At 29.9% G+C, this 18246-nt stretch overlaps 1 protein-coding gene across 5 annotated transcripts in view; it reads right to left on the bottom strand.

The window, feature by feature from the left end:
• Window positions 1–18246, bottom strand: part of LOC123008988 (zinc finger protein rotund-like) — a 103591-nt gene that overhangs the window by 55833 nt on the left and 29512 nt on the right. Inside the window, exon 1 of one of the 5 annotated variants that reach the window (XM_044405064.1) lies at window positions 401–920. The exons of 2 other annotated variants lie outside the window; for them this stretch is intronic. In XM_044405064.1, the coding sequence (XP_044260999.1) occupies window positions 401–703 (303 nt within the window). In that variant the 5' untranslated portion in view covers window positions 704–920. Of the gene's footprint in view, window positions 1–400; window positions 921–18246 lie in introns of those variants that run through there. 2 more of the 5 variants (XM_044405063.1, XM_044405066.1) reach the window with 2 other exon arrangements.

The following is an 18246-nucleotide window of genomic DNA, read 5'->3' on the forward strand; positions in this document are numbered from 1 at the left end:
ATAAAATTTTGTAAAAACTAAAAACTAAACCTTGAAAGAAAAATTGTACGGGGTATTCAAAAATGTTTTAACTGCTTTAAAACCAGAAGGTTTTTTAATAGTTTTAATAATTTTTTACTCTTTCTTGAATGTTTGAAATAAATATTTAAATAATAATTTATAATTTCCCTTTGTTGTAATTTGAAACCAGTGTTTTAATACAAATGCAAAAAAAATACGGAGCATCAAAATCGTTTAATTGCTTTAAATGAGGATAATAGATAAGAAACGTATCAAAATTTTTTGTGGATTTATTATTTTTTTCGTCGAATAAAAATGTTGGTAGCGCGTTTGATTCCACCGAATTCAAATTAATTAAAACAGTTTTTTTATTTTTATTTTTTTTAATTTTTTCCAATACCTGTTCAAACTCCCTGTCCTTATGAAATTGCAACATGTTCTTGTAAACACTCGTCTTATCATCATTACTGGACGATAAGACTGCTTTGGCCAAGAGCGTCTTATAAAACTGCGTCGGCAACAATAACTGATTGTTATTATAACTGTCCAACTTGTTAACAAAATCGTTGTATTTCAAGCCGGACTTGTACAAGCCCGTCCCGGTACTGATGACGCTTTCGTTATTATTCGAAACGGTGGCACACGAATCACTCGAATCCGAACTGTCCATCGGATGGTCCTCGACCTGTCTAACCGCCGTCATTTTTACAAAAATATTTTTGTTGAAAAACTTTTTAGGAACTTTGAGGAACTTTCGGTATAATTTTTGAGTGTGATTTTTTTCTCTCAATTTGAGGGCGTCTGCGTCTTCCGCCTAGTCCAAGCGTCACGTGTTCGTCGTCCCATGACGGCGTCGACAATTAAAACGTGGCGTTAATGAGTGGTGGGGCGGCGAGTGGGGCGGTATCTGGCGCGCCCCCGCTTCACACACGTGTTTTAATTACTCGTCGGGCGCCCTCAGGCCGGCCCTGCATCCGCGCCGCGACGACGATGCACTTGTTAGTTCAGGAGTTTTCCGTCGACTGAAGTGCGGCGCCCGCCCGAGAACTGGGGCACAGAAATAAGAAAGAAAAAGAAGTGCAGCGCCGAAGAAAAAATTGTAAAAAAATTGTATGTACATACACGCGGAAGTAAGTATCGAGCGCATATAGAGTTTTAATATTGATTGGTTATGGTCTCGGGGTGCATAAGGAAGAATGCGGCGGCGGCGGCGGCGATGCACCGCCTCCGGGGGTGCAAAAAATGGCCGCGGACACGTGACGATTAACCGGTTAAGAGCGGTTAATTGGGGGTGGTGGAGGCGGCGAGGGGGGCTGCATGTGCAACGCGCAAGACGAAAAAAGCAAGAAAACTGCATTTCGAGGAAAACACATAAAAATATATAACATCCGATGCGCTTTATTTGGCCATTTTTCCGGGGGCGAAACGAGAAAACTTGGAAGGGTGGGGGCGGCGGTCGAGACGCTGCTTCTTCCACACAAAAAACTATTCCACACAGAACCGAAACTAATTTGTTTACGCAATTAACACAAAAATTAAGTAATCGAGTTGGCTCTAAGCCCACTTGATGACATTTTAAATTTTCACTGTTTGTATTTCCGTTCCTTTGGAGATGTTTGTACGTAAATATTTACCAATTTTTTTTTATTTTCTTATCTTCACCGCCAACCACATTGAGCGACATTGTGCAATAAGTGATAAGGTGATTTTTTACAATTGATTCAAAAATTATTAATCAATCGATAACAACTCTGTTTCTCTTATTGGACTATTCACAATCAAAAGTTTTTGACGCCATCTTGAAAAATTCGGCAACGCCTACTAAGATAAAATTGAATAATAAGTACTCAAAAAAGTGAAGAGAATTAAATTAAAATATTAAAGCAACTTAAGATTGTATCATTTTTCACGGTTTCCGGATTTGGGTGTACACTCAGCGTCAAAATTAATGTAGTGGAGTACTAAACCCATAGTAATGAAAGGTAATAAAAATCAATCTGAGATTAAATTTTCCGGTAGGTGTACATTTTAACAACTTAATAATCACAAAATATAATAAAAAAGCCTCAATTTCAATTTTTGAACAAATAATCCAAATTAAAAAAATGAAGGATATCAGTGACCAAATTTTTGAAACGCTGTTAAAATCTTGACATTTTATCTTGAATTATCAGTTTTAGGTTATTTTCAAGATTTTTGCAAAATTTTTTATGCTTCTCAAAATACAAATCTTTATATTTAATACGGATTTTTCAAAATGAAACGTGAAAGTTGTAATAATATGAAAACAATTTATATGTTTTAAGTACAGGACCGCTAAAATGTATGGTTATAGTTAGATATTATAAAAACTATTCATCAAAAATTATTGAAATTTGGTATATACTTAAAAGTATTTAAACTCCATGATATCAGATGTTATCAAATTTCTATCTCTATTTGCTCTGGGGATACAAAAGCTAACTTGATTTTTTTTTGTGGAAACAAGAGTCAAACTTAATATTTTTAAGAAGAGCATTTTTTTCTGAATTATGTGATGTCACACATCCCTACCTTATTCTAATCAAAACTAATAAAATTTTGAAAAATGTAAAATTTTGTTAGGCTTGGAAATGTTGTATTAATCTATCGTTAGCTCTTTGCCCCTTGAACTTTGACCAAAAAAATTAATAAAAGTTAATAATAATTGTTAAAATAACATTTATTTTAAATGAAAAAAAACACATTTTAATTAAAAAAAGCTTAAACACGAAATACATAATTTTTATGCTCCAAAAGATGTTCAAAACGATTTCCATTGACTTGAGATTTTATATAAGCTCAGTTTCATTTAAATGTACCATTCTTAAATTAATTATTGCACACAAGTTTAATTTTTGGTTAATATGCAAGTGACAAATCGCTAATAATAGCAATTTCAAACTTAGTTTTACTTTTCCAGAATTACATTTTTCAAATTTTATTTTTTTACCTTTTAGTAAAAATAAAGATGGGCATATGTTCCATCACTGAATTAAGAAAAAATGTTTTTTTTTAAATTATTAAATTTGACCTTTCGTGCCATTAAAAAAATCAAGTTAGCCTTGTATTTTCAAAATAAATGATGATAGAAAATTGAAAAAGATCTCAGATGATAGAATTTAAACACTTGTAACCGTTTCCAAAATTTCAGTGTGCTCTGCTAAACTGTTCTGAAAATATTTAGCTGTATCCATACTTTTTAGCGACCCTGTATAACAGATATTCGTATTCACAAAAACAAAATGCAGAAATGTAGAAATTTTATCTTAGAATTCACACTTTTATAATTTTCTCAAGATTTTTCTCGAAATTTTAACATCTTTTTTTACGACTCAACATTGTTTTCAAGATCCAAACCTTGAAATTAAAAACATGTTTATTTATAGAAATATCTTGAAATTGTATTTATTATTGTTTTGTTTTATTTTTATTCTCTCAATATTTTTTTTTTCAAAATTTTGATATTTGNGATATTTGAACTCCTCTCTCTATATTTGGGACGACATTACAATCTTAAAACTACAGAAAAAACTTTTAATATTACAAATTACAATCTTGAGATAAAAAGTCGGCAGTCTAAATTAGTTCTTTATTTTTATAAAATGTAAATCTTTAAAAATGTGGAAATTTTCAAATTCAATTTTGTTTTTAATACCTATCTAAATCTTGAAATTAAGAACATGATTCTTTATAATAATGTCTTGAAATTTTATTATATGCCTCTTATTTTATTTTCGAAATCTTGCTAAAGCTTTTTGATATTTTGATATTTAAGATTCTCTTAAAATATGAGACAACGTTACGATCTAAAAAGTAGGGAAAAAAACTTTTAATATTACAAATTATTATCTTGAAATAAAGAGTCGGCAGTCTAAATTAGTTCTTTACTTTTATAAAAAAGCATTCTTAAAAATGTATAGATTTTATCAAACTCAAATTTGTTTCCAAAATCTAAACGTGAAATTAATGACAGTTCTTTAAATCTTCATAGCCAATACCTTGACATTGTATTTTATTATTGTTTTGTTTTATTTTTAATATATTAATATATTTTTTTCAAAATTTTGATATTTGAACTTCTTTCCCTATATTTAGGAAGACATGACAATCTTAAAAAACTTCAGAAAAAACCTTTAATATTACAAATTACAATCGAAATAGCAGCAGTCTAAATTAGTTCTTTATTTTTATAAAAAGGCATTCTTTAAAAATGTAGATTTTACCTTAAAATTCCAACTTATTTTTGTTTCCAAGATCTAAACGTGAAATTAAACACATAGTTAGTTCTTTAAATCTTCACAGATAGCAATATCTTAAAATTTTATCATACTTCCAGTTTTCTTGAAATAAAAGATAAAAATTACGTCGAATTAAAACAAGAATTTTGCATTGAATTATTTCTGTAAACAGTTTTTATAAGATGTCAATATTTTTCTACTAGAAAAACAAAGACAATTGATTAAAAACACCCCGTTCACGGCCTACTACGTTCCACAGAAACAAACAATTTTGAGCCTCTTGATGGACCTGTTGCTACACTTTGATTCCCTTTCCAGCTTTTAACCCTGCGTAACCTCGATCATAATTAACGCTTTATTTGAAATTATAGTTTCACAAATTTTATTTTCTCTCAATTACGATAAAAAAAAACCTTCCCGTTTCGTGAGAAAAAATCGCGAATTAGTGATTCCATCGACGACAAACTGTTTGTTCAAGAGTCATTAGTCGTCGAAAGGGTCGAATTTGAATATCTTTCACCCTTTTTTATTACTTATTACCTGAAGATGGGCACGTACCGGGCTATTTATCCGCACAACGGCCCATTGTGAAGGGGTGAAAGACGACACGCCGCTGAATCTTTTCATCGGACGTCTTTTGTGAGCTTTTGTCGAACCAAATACCGCAAGATATTCAAATAGATTTTTATAAGTAAACATCTAATAAATTTTTATTGTGGTTTGTGTTTTGCTGGGCGTGCATATTTTCTGATATCTCTTCCGTGTGAACGAAATTGGCCGTGATTTAACAGGGGTTGTTTATTTTCTAGCTTTCGAAACGGGTCTTTTAAAACGAATAGAAGAGCTTATCAAATAAGAAGATAAAGCTTGATTTTAGAGATTTTTGTGAAAGCTGGCAGCATTGATTGTCATTTGACCGGTCATTGGCGTTGTTACCAAATCTTAAAGCAGCAAACTGAAAATAAATATACAAGAGAAAAAAATCTAATTTTAACTTTCTTTCGTCCGTTTTTTGCCCGTCTGTATTTTTATTAAGGGAAAATCTACTTTGCAAGTTTAATTTTCTCCCCTAAAGCAAAAATATTTCTTTAGAAAAAAATTGAGTGTGTTTGAATAAATGCGTGAAAATTTAATTGAATAAATAAAAAAAATTGTTGCTGTGTTGGTTATAAAAAATAACACAAAGTCGAATACTCTGTCTTTTCTGAGTTATTGTTTAGAGAAAAGCTTTAAAACCATTTAAAAAGACGGAAAAATAGAAATAAGAAGTTATTCAATAGAATTGAAGAAGTTGTGAATAAATCTTGTAATAAATTTTTAAAATTTTTCTATTTTGTTCTCGTAATCTTTAAATTGTTTCTCAAGATCCTGAGATTTCATATCACAACCCGTTAAGAAACCACAAAATCTTAATCTTGATACTTAGCTGATAGAAAACAGTCATTAAATATTAAATTTCAAGATTTTTATTTTGAAATGTCAGATGAGGAATTATTCAGGATTTACCTACAGAATTTAAATCTTGAAACAAAGACATGAGTCTTGAGATAACTTCACAAGAAATGCACTATATCCAGTTTCCAGGCAACAGAACAATTAACAGTCACTTTGGATCTTAAAATTTTCATCAATTATTTTTAAATCCTCATTCTTTATCTTAAAAGATACAAGATGTTTCTTATGTATTCAAAAATCTTGAAATGTAAGATAAAGAATCCCTAAGAATTCACAAAAGTTCTTAAAACAAAAACGTCAGAAATCTTAAAATAACTGATAAGAAATGACAATTTTAAGATCATTATTTTTTGCTGAAGTTTTACTCATATTTTTATTAATTATTTTTACATTTTTGTGTTTTTACCATGATATTGTCTTTCCTTTTTAAGACTTTTATTTTGTTCTAAAAATTTTAACATTTAAAATAAACGATTAAGAATCTTGAGACAAATCTTGAGATGAATGACAATCATCTATACAATTGCTAAGCAACAATCATTATAGTCAGGAAATCACAAAGTTTAGTTCTTGAAACAGTTCAGAAATCTTGAGATAACTGACAAAAGATAACAGTTAAGTTCTTTACTTTTTGCAAGAGTTTGACTAAAATTTTTATTAGTTATTCTTAAATTCTTGTTCTTTATCCCACAATATTGACATTCTTTTTCAAGATTTTAATTTTGTCTCAAGAATCTTGAATTTTAAATAAATGGTTAAGAATCTTGAGATAATTGACAAGAATGTATCCAATTGCTAGGCAACAATCATAATAATCCGAAAATTGTTACTGTAACAGTATGTTGAAATATCGCATAAAAAATTGCCAAAAATTTACAAAATTTTGTTGTTGAAACAAAAACTTTAGAAAATTTGACATAAATGACAATATATGACAATTTTATGAAATCTTCATCTTTACAAAAGTTTGACTCATATTTTTATTAATTATTTTTACATTCTTGTTTTTTATTATGATATTGACTTTATTTTTTAAGACTTATTTTGTTCTAAGAATCTTGAAAAAAATCTTGAGATAATTGACAAGAAATGACAATTTTAAGATCTTTACTTTGCAAAAGTTTTTTATTAATTATTTACATTCTTATTCTTTACTTCACGACATTCACTTTCCTTTTCATGATTTTTATTTTGTCCTAACAATATTGACATTTAAGATAAATGGTTGAAAATCTTGAGACAAGTCTTGAGATAATTGACAAGAATGTATACAATTGCAAGGAAACAATCATTATAATCCCGAAATTGTCACTGTAACAATTTCTTGAAATATTGGATAAAGAATCGCTAAGAAGTCAAATTTTATTCTTGAAACAGTTCTAAATCTTGAAATAAATGACAAGAAATGACAAGAGATTTTTACTAGTTATTCTTAAATTCTTGTTCTTTACATCACGATATTGACATTGTTTTCAAGATTTTTATTCTATTCCATGAATCTTGAATTTTAGATAAATCTTGTTAAGAATCTTGAGATAATTGACAAGAATGTATCCATTGCTAGGCAACAAATTGCTACTAAACAGATCTTGTGTTTTAATTACTAGTTCTTTCGATTTGAGATAAATCTTTCACCGCCGACTTTGCAATTTCGAAACAAATATCTCGTCTGTCGCGACTCCCATCTCCGGCTCTAAAACCCCGAATATGTATTTGTACAAGTCTCAATAAAAATAAACCTCTCGAATGTCGGAAATCGAAAAAGCTTTCCAACAACTTTTCATCTCTTATAACTCTTCTCTCCATTTCCTCGATATTTTTATCTGAAAAATGATGCGAAATTAACGAAATTCCGAGTTTGACCCGTTGTAAAGTTCAAAGATCGCGACCCTTTTTTTTGCGGCTCATCGAGGGTGAAATGACGTCGAAAAAAATACCTCACACATTCGAAATCGTCGTGAAAATTTTATAATAAATCGTCGCTCCGTCCTCGTCGGTTCGTGACGTATGTAACGTGGAATTTTCTTTGTCTCTTTTACATCCGTCTGCACGATGTCTAGCCGACTCTATCGATTTGCCACCTTTGTGGGAATGCTCTCTCTGTCTAAAGGCATGCGGGGGCGGCTCGGCTGTTGCTTTTCCACCTAGTTTTCCGCACGCTAATCACAAAGTCTTTGTCTGTGAACGCGAGGTGGGGTGGTAGTGACAGGGGTTGGAATTTAGATTAGAAACGCTTTGACATTTGATGTTTGATAAGGAAAATAAGACAAAGAATATTGAATTAGTGCAGGTCGTGAGTTGGCCATGTTGGTGGTTTCATCAAGATTCTCAAGATCTTGGAGTTTTCAAGATTTCGAACTTGAAGAACAAAAATAACATCAAAAAAATTTGAGAAAAAAATTGAGGTCCAGATTTAAGATTCAGAAATACTAGTGTCAATATTTTGAGCAACACTGAACATTTTACAAAAATGTATCTTGAAATAAGATTAGGAAAGCTTAAGAAAGACAAGAGATTGGGTAACATGCCTTTATCATAGAATTTTGAAATATTATCTAAAGATCTTGATAATATTTTCTAACTTAGACAAAACATTAACTAAATAATGAAGTATGAAAAAAAGATTAGAAAGTCAAAAACATGAGTTCAAAGTTCAAGATTCATAATCAATATCTTAGCAACAATAAAAAACAATTTAGAAAAAAAAAGATGATCTCATGGAAGTTAAGAGTTTTACACAAGAAATAATACTCTTAAAAATTTAAGAAACTGTAATTTTAAGAAGTAGATAGAAAGATTTTTAACTCAAAACCTATAAAAATAATTTTTTAATTTTAGTTTTTAAGAACACTAAAGATTTTACAGAAAACGTACCTAAAAAAAGTTTGAGCCACATATTCTTTCATATAGCATCTTGAAATATTATCTAAAGATATTGATATTTTAACATATCCTTCTAAAAACATTAATTCAACAATGAAATATAAAAAAAAGATTTGAAAGACAAAAACTTGAACTGAAGTTCAAGATTCACAGTTTGTGTTTTTATTTTTTAATTTATAATCTTAATAAAGTTAAATTTTACACAAAAAATTAAATTCTTGAAAATTTAAGAATTTGAGATTTTAAAAATAAACTAAGGATCTTTAAAAATTCTAAGAAAAAAAGATCATAAGAAAATCAAGAATTTGAAAACATGCCATAAAATCTTGAATGATTTTGTCAAAAGTTAAAGTTAGAAATAAATATAAAAATAAATTTTGAGTTCCTATTTCAAGATTTATGAATTTTTGTCATCATATTCTAAAAAAGTTAAATTTTTGGCCAATACAGAAGATCTCGAAATAAATGACGAAACACGAAATATAAAAAAAATTTGAAAGACAAAAACTTGAACTGAAGTTCAAGATTCACAGTTTGTATTTTTTTTGAAAAAAAAATTGATGATTTTAATAAAGTAAGGTTTTCAACAAAAAATTCAATTCTTGCAAATTTAAGAATTTGAGATTTTAAAATTAAACTAAAGGTCTTAAAAAAGGTCTTAGTTTTAAAAAAAAATCATAGGAAAAACAAGAATTCGAGCTGCAAGCCATAAAATCTTGAGATATTATTTAATGATCTTGTCAAAAGTTAAAGTTAATAATAAATATAAAAATAAATTTTGAGTTCCTGTTTCAAGATTTATGAATTTTTGTCATCACATTCTAAAAAAGTTAAATTTTTGGCCAATACAGAAGATCTTGAAATAAATCTTGAAACAGGATTTTGAGGTTTTTAAAATTATTAAAGATCTTAAAGCAAAAAGTAAATAAAATTCAATTAACCTACGTATAATCCAAACTCTTGAACACTATCAACAGTTTGCCATAAAAATTAAAGATTTTGACATGATTTTTCAAGCCAAGACCTGGCAAAAACTTTAAAATATTAAAAACATGACATCTTAAAAACAAAATCTTGAACTCAATTCAGAAGCCAATATTTTGAGCAACACTAAAAGATTTGAAAAAAGCTTGAGATAGAACTAAATTGTATCTTAAATCTTTTTCCAAAATCTTGTAACTTAAAAACTTAAGAAGAAAATAAATGAAGATGTGTAATTTACGTAATCCAAACTCTCAAACACTATCGACGGTTTGTCAAAGATAATTGATTTTTGAAACCAAAAACCGGCCAAAATCTTAAAATATTAATAAAACAATTAATAATGGAAAAAAATCATCATAAAACCAAAATTTTGAGCTTAATTTAGAAGTCAATATCTTGAGCAACACTAAAAATTTTACACAAAATCTTGAGATAGAATTTGATAAGAAAGTCAAGAGTTTTACAAAACAGATTAAATTTTTGCAAATATAAGACTGAGGTTTCTTTAAAAAACACATCATCTTGAATATAAAGAAACGTCAATTTATTTCCATCTCAAATAATTAAAAATATTAAAAAAATTAACTTTGGAAAAACAGAATCTTGGGCTCAAAATTCAAAACTTGTAGTTAAGATTCAAAAAAAACAAAATTTTGAATAGTAATTACAATTTAAAAAAATGAGTAAATAAAGTAAGAGATTAAACGTTACAAACTCAAAATTTTGATATTTTCAAATTTACCAATAACTCACGAGATTAAAATCAAAAAAGTCTTATTTTTGAACAACGATTTGGTTTGTCATAAAATCCCGATTCTTAAAAATTCAGTTTCTTTATTTATTGTTATACATTTTTTAAATTAATTTATACAGGGTGTAAAACATTTCAGGAGGTAATAGTATAGACTAAAACAAACAAAAAAGTCTTAATAAACATGTGTCCGGAGATATCAAAAATTACTCATTTTTTGAAACATGTATTTGCACTTCGTTCAACCAAAAAAAAAAGAAGTTTCTAGTAAAAATTCTAAAAATTTTACATTCCATATCTCTAAACCGTTACTTTGGGGACCCATAATTATTAAGACTTTTTTGTTTATTTTGGTCCATACTATTACCTCCTTAAATATTTTACAATCTTCTTTTAACACCCTGTATACCTATACAGAAGTAGAGTGCAAAATGTTATTTATCTTGAATTTTCGCCTAATTATTCAAATCCAATGCCGTCTTTTTATTTTTGCGCAAATTTTTCCAATGCCCGTGTCCCGCAATGCCCTTAAACCACTTACTAATCACCAATCATGCCTTCCTCGCTCCATTAATTGCCCACATTCATATCAAGTCGCTCATTACCCTTCCATATAAATATTCCAATTAAGACGTTAAGCAGGAAACCGAGTGTCATTTCAGCGATTCCTGCTATAATTTTGTTCAGTTAAAGCCGCCACCGCCGCCGCCTCCCTCCGGACCCGTACCAAAACATGGAAAAACACGCCGCCACCGATGTTATTTCACCAAACACGGAGAGAACGGCGAAATTTTTTTGCAATAAGCGTGCGTTTGTTATTTTTTCATTTTTTCGTTTGCTTTCAAAGAAAACAAACGGCGGGGGCGGCGCGCGAGTGCTCTTTTTTCACCACGTATAAGTGGACGCGGAATAACAATAATAAAGGCCGATAGGAGGCGCTGCTAATTGAAATGTAGTTTCATCGTGCGGAAAAAAAACAGTCGAGGGTAATTAAAAGAAAAATTAAAAAAAAATCGAATATTTGATGCGATAATCTTCCAAGTAGGCGAGCAAATTAATTCCAGTCTCGCCAACTCGACGGAATATTTGCTGTAAATTATGAAACAAAAGAATTAATTAGTGGCACCGGCGACTTGATAAAGTTTCAAGTTGTGTTTCTAAAAATAATTTCGTTGAAAAATGGCTAACGACTCTATTATGTTTTTCATTGATTCCGAAAATACATCTCGTTAAAGACTCATCAGTCATCACGGTTCGGGGTCAAGATAAAATCCGCTCTTTAGCGATGCTGGTTCTGATTAAGTAATTTGATAAACTCGTTGTCCTCGAAGCATTTCCTTATACCTGAGGGCACAGTCTCTTTCTGTAATTAACATCGGTCGGTCTCACTTCTAACGACCTCATCATCAACGCTTTAACCGAATTCACATTTATAGCAAAATTAAGAGTGACACTCGTATTTTTTTTTACCGATTTTGTGACGCTATTGTTGTAAAAAAACATGGGGGAAATGAAACGATGACGGGTCTGGAAGTTTTTTGCGAGCAAAAAATCGAGGAATTATTCAGATTGGATGTGTGACGTCATTATGGTCAGGGTTTTTTGTTGTCTGTTTACTAATAAAGTCGGTCTGGGACGGAGACACAAATGAGAGATTTAATTTTTAAATGGGGCGGCAAAAAATTCTCATAGACGGAAATTCGGATGAGGTATTTTTGAAAATGAGAAGGGTAGGGGCCAACACGTGGCAAAAATGTATAAAAATCAAGATACCTATTCGAATTTCAAAAACTTTCATAGTCTTGGAAAGTTAAAAATCTTGTAGATTGGTCAACAAAAATTAAGATGTGATGTAAAGATCTTAAGAATTTGTAAAATCAAATCTTGAAAAAACTTTAGTATGTTAAAAACTTCAAATTCTTAAAAATACTGATGATCTTGAGTTAATCAAAACTCATAAAACCCTTAAAAAATTGTTACAAAAAAATTGAGATATACCTAATTTAAAGGTCTTGACCGTAATATTTTGTAACTGAGTTTTGGGAAGCTTTTATAAGATTAAAAAAAAGATTATTAAAATTTTGCGAAACTCAAAAATAACATTTGGTCCAAACTGTAAAAGATATGACTTAAAGCTCAAATAAGATAAGCAAAATTTTGTTTACTTTTTAAGAATTTTAGTCCGAAATGTCAAACAAATTTTCAAAGCTAAAAAATTTGAGGGACTCTTAATTCTTTAGGTTAAGTGTTTTACAAGCTTTAAATATTTATTAAAGATTAAAAAAAAAAGATTCAATTAATCCATCGACGGTTTATCGATGATAATTAAAGATTGTGACATGATTTTTCAAGCCAAGACCTGGCGAAAACTTTAAAATATTAGGAAGATAATAAAAAATAAAAAAAATATTTTAAAAGCAAAATCTTAAACTCAATTGCCTGAGCAACATTAAAAGATTTGGAAAAAGCTTGAGATAGAACCAAATTTTATCTCAAATCTTTTTCCAAAATTTTGTTACTTAAGAACTGAAGATTTATTTTATTTTTATATTTTATTTATTAATTCTTTAGATTGTGTTTTATTAGCTTTAAATATTTATTAAAGATTTGTTTTTAAACTTTAAACATAAAGTTTTAATAACTTTTCGAAATTTGTAGATTTGAGATCTTGAACCAAAACTAAAGATTTTTAGAAAATCTGAAAATCTAGAAATATAGGCAACATTTTTCTCAATAATAAGCGTTTCGTGAATCGACAAAAATCAAGATCTTAAAATTTGTTAAAAAAAACCAGATTTGATTTAAAGTTTTAAGGTTCATAATCTTGCATAACCCTAAAATTATAGACTTGTTTCAAAATTTGAAAAACCAACAAGAAAATCAAGAATTAATCTGACTTGACTTGACTCTATATCTTGAGATATAGTCAAGAGTTTTAAATATTTTGAATACAATAATCAAGAGAAATATTGAAGATTTTGTCATAAAAATCTTTTTTTTTGTGTTAACTTCAAACAACTTGTAATCTTTCAAGACTTAAACTCTTATTAGATTAGTTATGAAATTTTTAAATACGATTTGACGATACTGAATAAGAAAATCAAGATTTTTGATTACTGATTGAGCTTTTGGAAAGATTTTGGAACTTAAAACCTTAAGGATCTTAGAAATACTGAAAATCTAGTGATACAGACAATTTTTTTTTTGAGTTAACTATAGCCTATCATAGCTTTAAATACTCAACTCTTGAGACATGAGATAAAAATCTTAAATAATAAAAAACTGGAAACATTACAAAGGATTAAAACAAGTAAATTCGGACTCTTAGAAGTATTTTAACGTTAAAAACCTAAAATCCTTAGAAATTCTGAGGAAGTGAGATATAATATTATAGAAAAAAAGTAAACGAAAGATTTCTCAACAAGAAATTACCACCTAGGATTTAAATTTTTCATGTTGTTTGCAACTAGAATTTTTAGAAGTAATTTTGAATGCCTAGAGTTGGTTACCCCTTGTTGTTGACGGTTGACGTTTTCTGTCAACCTGCTGTCAACTATCAACTGAGCAATCTATACAAGCTGATAGGTGACTTAACCTAAATCTTTGACACTAGTTACAAAATCTTTTGTTTGTCACCACAAACCAACCTAACCAAATTTAGGGCAACCTATTCACTAATATCCCTAAATCCTAGAGAGTAATTTTTTGTTGACACGATAATAGAGTCCCTAAAAAGTTTCAATTTTTAGTTTAAACTTAAGTTCGTGGATATTGAGGGTTCTTGTATACAGAGTGCGCCAGAACTCGCGCCTCAGAGAAAAATGCCATGTAAGGGAAGATACCAAGAACATGGAAAAAATGTTGAAAAAATTCTATCTACAAAAATTTCGAAGTTATGCGAGTTTAAATTTTGCACTTTGACTCTACTTATTTCTATTAAAAAAATAATTTTCAAACAAGGTAGCTGTATCCTAAATTGTAAATTTATTTAATGTTATTTGTGGCTTTCATTAGCCAAATTTTTGTACCTTTACTAAGTAATTATAAGAAAACATACACAAGGTCATCAGTATCATTAAATAGACGTAAAAAAATGTCAAATGTCAAAAAACAAATGTAATAATTATTTGACAGAACTTGTAAAATATTTTTTCCCATTCTTGTGGTATCTATCTTACTTGATTTTTTTTCTAGGGCGCAAGTTCTGATACACCCTGTACAAAAAATAAAACTTTTTAATTTGATAAAAAAATGGACTCATTTTAAAAAATGAGAACTTCTTGGCCATCCCGTCGCCATCTACCGCCGAAACCTCTCACCAAAACCCGTCATCATCATCATCAGCAAATGAAAAACCATGAGCGTCTCGTCTAGAGGGGCACCAACTGTACTCACCACCTCAAACACCCTCCCACCCCCCTTGTAATTACTCACACATAACAACTATAAATATCACATCAAAGTGTGTATGTATGTGTGTGTACACATAATAGATATCCAAGTCGGCTGCGACCTTCACTTTTACTCTCTTACACCACCTGTCCATGGCAAACGCGATTAAAATGACGCGAGATGTAGACATCGGGGCTCCCGATGGGGCGGCCTGCCCCCGCACGACCTTGACTCACCTTAAACCTGCTGAGGAGTATTTCGGAGGCGGCGTGATTTTCTACGGTGTGTTGTTTGTTTGTGGGGTGGTAAGCGCGCACGCCGCCACCGGCTGGCGGTGGTTAGCACGAACTGGGCGTCCGATGACCGGAGAAGACGAAAAATTTTTATTTCGACGACTGGCTTATTTTTTAGCTCTTGTGTTATATGTACAGTAGCGTAGCAACCGGATTTACATGGGGGGCGGCGGGCGTTAGGGCACTAATAGGTGTTTTTCTCGACAAGGACGAAGAGTTTTGGGTCATCAGCTGATGAATCAATCGAACAGAGGTGATAGAAATTCAATTTTTATTGAGGTGGGTTGAGGAAGTTTGTTAAATAAATCGACAATTGGTAATGATGTCGTCACGATGATTGAGGTTTTTATGACGATTGGAATGTTATTGCCTATAAAAAATACATAAATGCGCGTAATGGGTTTCGGCGATACTTATTTCGAAATAAATTTTTCTTAATTATAGCATTAAACACTGTAAAATGCTCGTAGATTTAACAATTTAAAAAAAAAAGAAAATTATCTTATTGACTCACCCTGTATTTTTTAACAGTTGGGTCACCTATATAATACATAATAAATTGCATTACCATTAGTTAATCTATAAAAATATTAATACCACCAAATTCAAACTATCAATACTTATTATGATATAAGTTAATTAATTTATACAGACTGCGCCAGAACTCGCGCCCCAGAGAAAAATTTCAAGTAAGATAAGATATCAGAAACATGGAAAAAATGTTAAAAAAATTCTGTAAAAATTTCGAAGTTTTAAGTTTAAATTTTGCAATTTAACTCTATTTATTTTTGTTAGAAAAATTTTATGTTTGCAAGTTTTAATAATAAAAATCAAAATACATACAGGATGCGCCAGACGTCGCGCCCCAGAAAAAAATGCGATGTAAAGTAAGATACTAGGAAGTAGGAACATAGAAAGAATGTTTAAAAAATTCTATTTATAAAAATTTCGAAGTTACGAGGGTTTTTTTTGACTCTATTTCTGCTGAAAAAATACTTTTCCAAGTTTATTTGCAGGCTATTAGAACAGGAAACAAGGAGCTGTATCCTAAATTGTTACTCAATTTAATGTTATTTGTAGCGTTTATTGGCAACATTTTTGTACCTTTACTAAATAATTATAAAAGAACATATACAAGATCATCAGTATCATTAAATAAAAAAAAAAATGTCAAATGTCAAAAAATTTATGTCAAAATTTCGACAGATAGAATTTTTTAAACATTTTATCCATGTTCCTACTATCTTATCTTACTCGAAATTTTTCTCTGGGGCGCGAGTTCTGACACACAGTAGAAGAAAGTTCCTTTAACTTAAAATATATTAGTTAAAGTACGAGACATTTTATTTTGACATTAGTTAAAATAAACAAAACCCTTTACAATAAAAGCAATAATGTATAAAATTACATTAGTTAGTTAGATATGCAAATAACCGATTAACACAAGATTAGCTAAAAAAAATTCAAAAATCATGTTAACTAATTTCAAAATGTTATCATAACTATTTTAAATTCTTATTACTTGGAGATTATTTAATTAAATATGGAAATGTTCCTGAAACTTTAAAAACCATAAGCTAAATTAGTTATATAGGGTGTTTCAAAAAGATGTTTCCAAACGTTAGGAGGTTATAGCGGTCAATGCGGTAGAAAATTTTTGCATAAAATCTCTGGTCAAAAATGAGCCGTTTTGCCTATGGAATCAATTTAAAAAACGTAATGCTGTCTTATTAACATATAAAGACGTTGATATTTAAATAAATTGTATTCGAAATAAGGCAAAAAAAATTACAAAAAAATTACAAAAAAAGTTCAAAATGGCGACCCTCAACTTTATGTAAATTATGCAAATGTAACAAAGTTGGGTGTCGCCATTTTGAACATTTATTGTAAATTTTTTGTCTTATTTTGAATACAAATCAACGTCTTTTAATGTAAATTGACTCCAGAGGCCAAACCGTCCATTTTTGACTAAGGGATTATATACAAAAATTTTATACCGCTATAACCTTCTAACATTTGACAACATCTTTTTGAAACCCTCTGTATGTATGTACTCTGTATATATTAAGTGTATACATACACTGAATTTCGATAGTTAACGTAGTTGTGCAATTTTTTGTTAACTTATTTTTTATTTTTTTAACACTTACACTCTGTGTAATGTGTAATAAATTATATTACATTAGTTAATCAAATCTACAAAATATTGACCAAAAACACTAAATACTTAATTAGACCTAATTGGTTAATTAAATTATAAATACAGTTCTTTTAACTTCAAAAATAGTATGTAGTTAAAATGTGAGATATTTTCAATTTTTACATTAGTTAAAATATTTTTAATTTAATTTTTTTCCGTTACAGTATTTAATCTACACCATTGGCCATTCTGTTCAATAGTAGTTACACTAGTTACTTCAATCTGCAATCATAGTTCAAAAACATGTTAACTAATCTTAAGATGTTATAACTATTGTAAATTTTTATTACTTTTTTAACATTTTCAACAAAAATGTTCGTTTAACTTAAAAAAAATTATTAATTCACTACCTAAGAATTTTTTTAACTTGTTACAGTTATATAAATTACCTTAGTTAAATAAATTTCTGAACTTAAAAAGTAGTTATAGCGAGTATATCAAACACAGTATTATCCCTTTTAGACGCAAGTCCAAATCCAAAGAGTTTTATAAAATATTTAGTTAAACATTAAAATGACACTAAATTTAATTAGTTGCAGCTTTTCACACCATTACTTCGCCCTTTATACATTAGTTAATGAACTCGTTAATAACTACGTTAGTTAAGACCGAGAGTTTTTTTCAAGTTTTCCATAGTTAATAACTAAGTAATAAAATAAATTGACTAAAGAAAAACTAGTTATACTAGATTTATGCCCGTTAACTATTAGACCATCTTTGCGAACTATTTGAGTTGTGACTCCACTTTCTTTCGTACCAACTGTACCCATTGTGGCGCCTAATTCAAATGTGTAAAAATCTCATTAAAAAAACACTCGCGATTAGCCTTTCATCGATCGGCGAACCAAATTCGGGGGCGGCGAATATTCCATGTGTGTTCTCAAGGCCTCGTTGCGCTGCCGTTCCCAGACAGGTCCCCCGTCTCGCCTTAAAGGGAATGTGACGGCGAGTTTTTTTTAAAGTAGGCCTGCCCGAAAAAAGCGAACATGCGTCGCGACGCTACTGGGGGCGGCCGTCGCGGCGCGG

This window comes from Tribolium madens, unplaced genomic scaffold, assembly GCF_015345945.1.
Source record: "Tribolium madens isolate multiple individuals breed KSU strain unplaced genomic scaffold, Tmad_KSU_1.1 Scaffold_71;HRSCAF=194;Tcas5.2_LG6, whole genome shotgun sequence".
In the NCBI taxonomy this organism is placed as follows: domain Eukaryota; kingdom Metazoa; phylum Arthropoda; class Insecta; order Coleoptera; family Tenebrionidae; genus Tribolium; species Tribolium madens.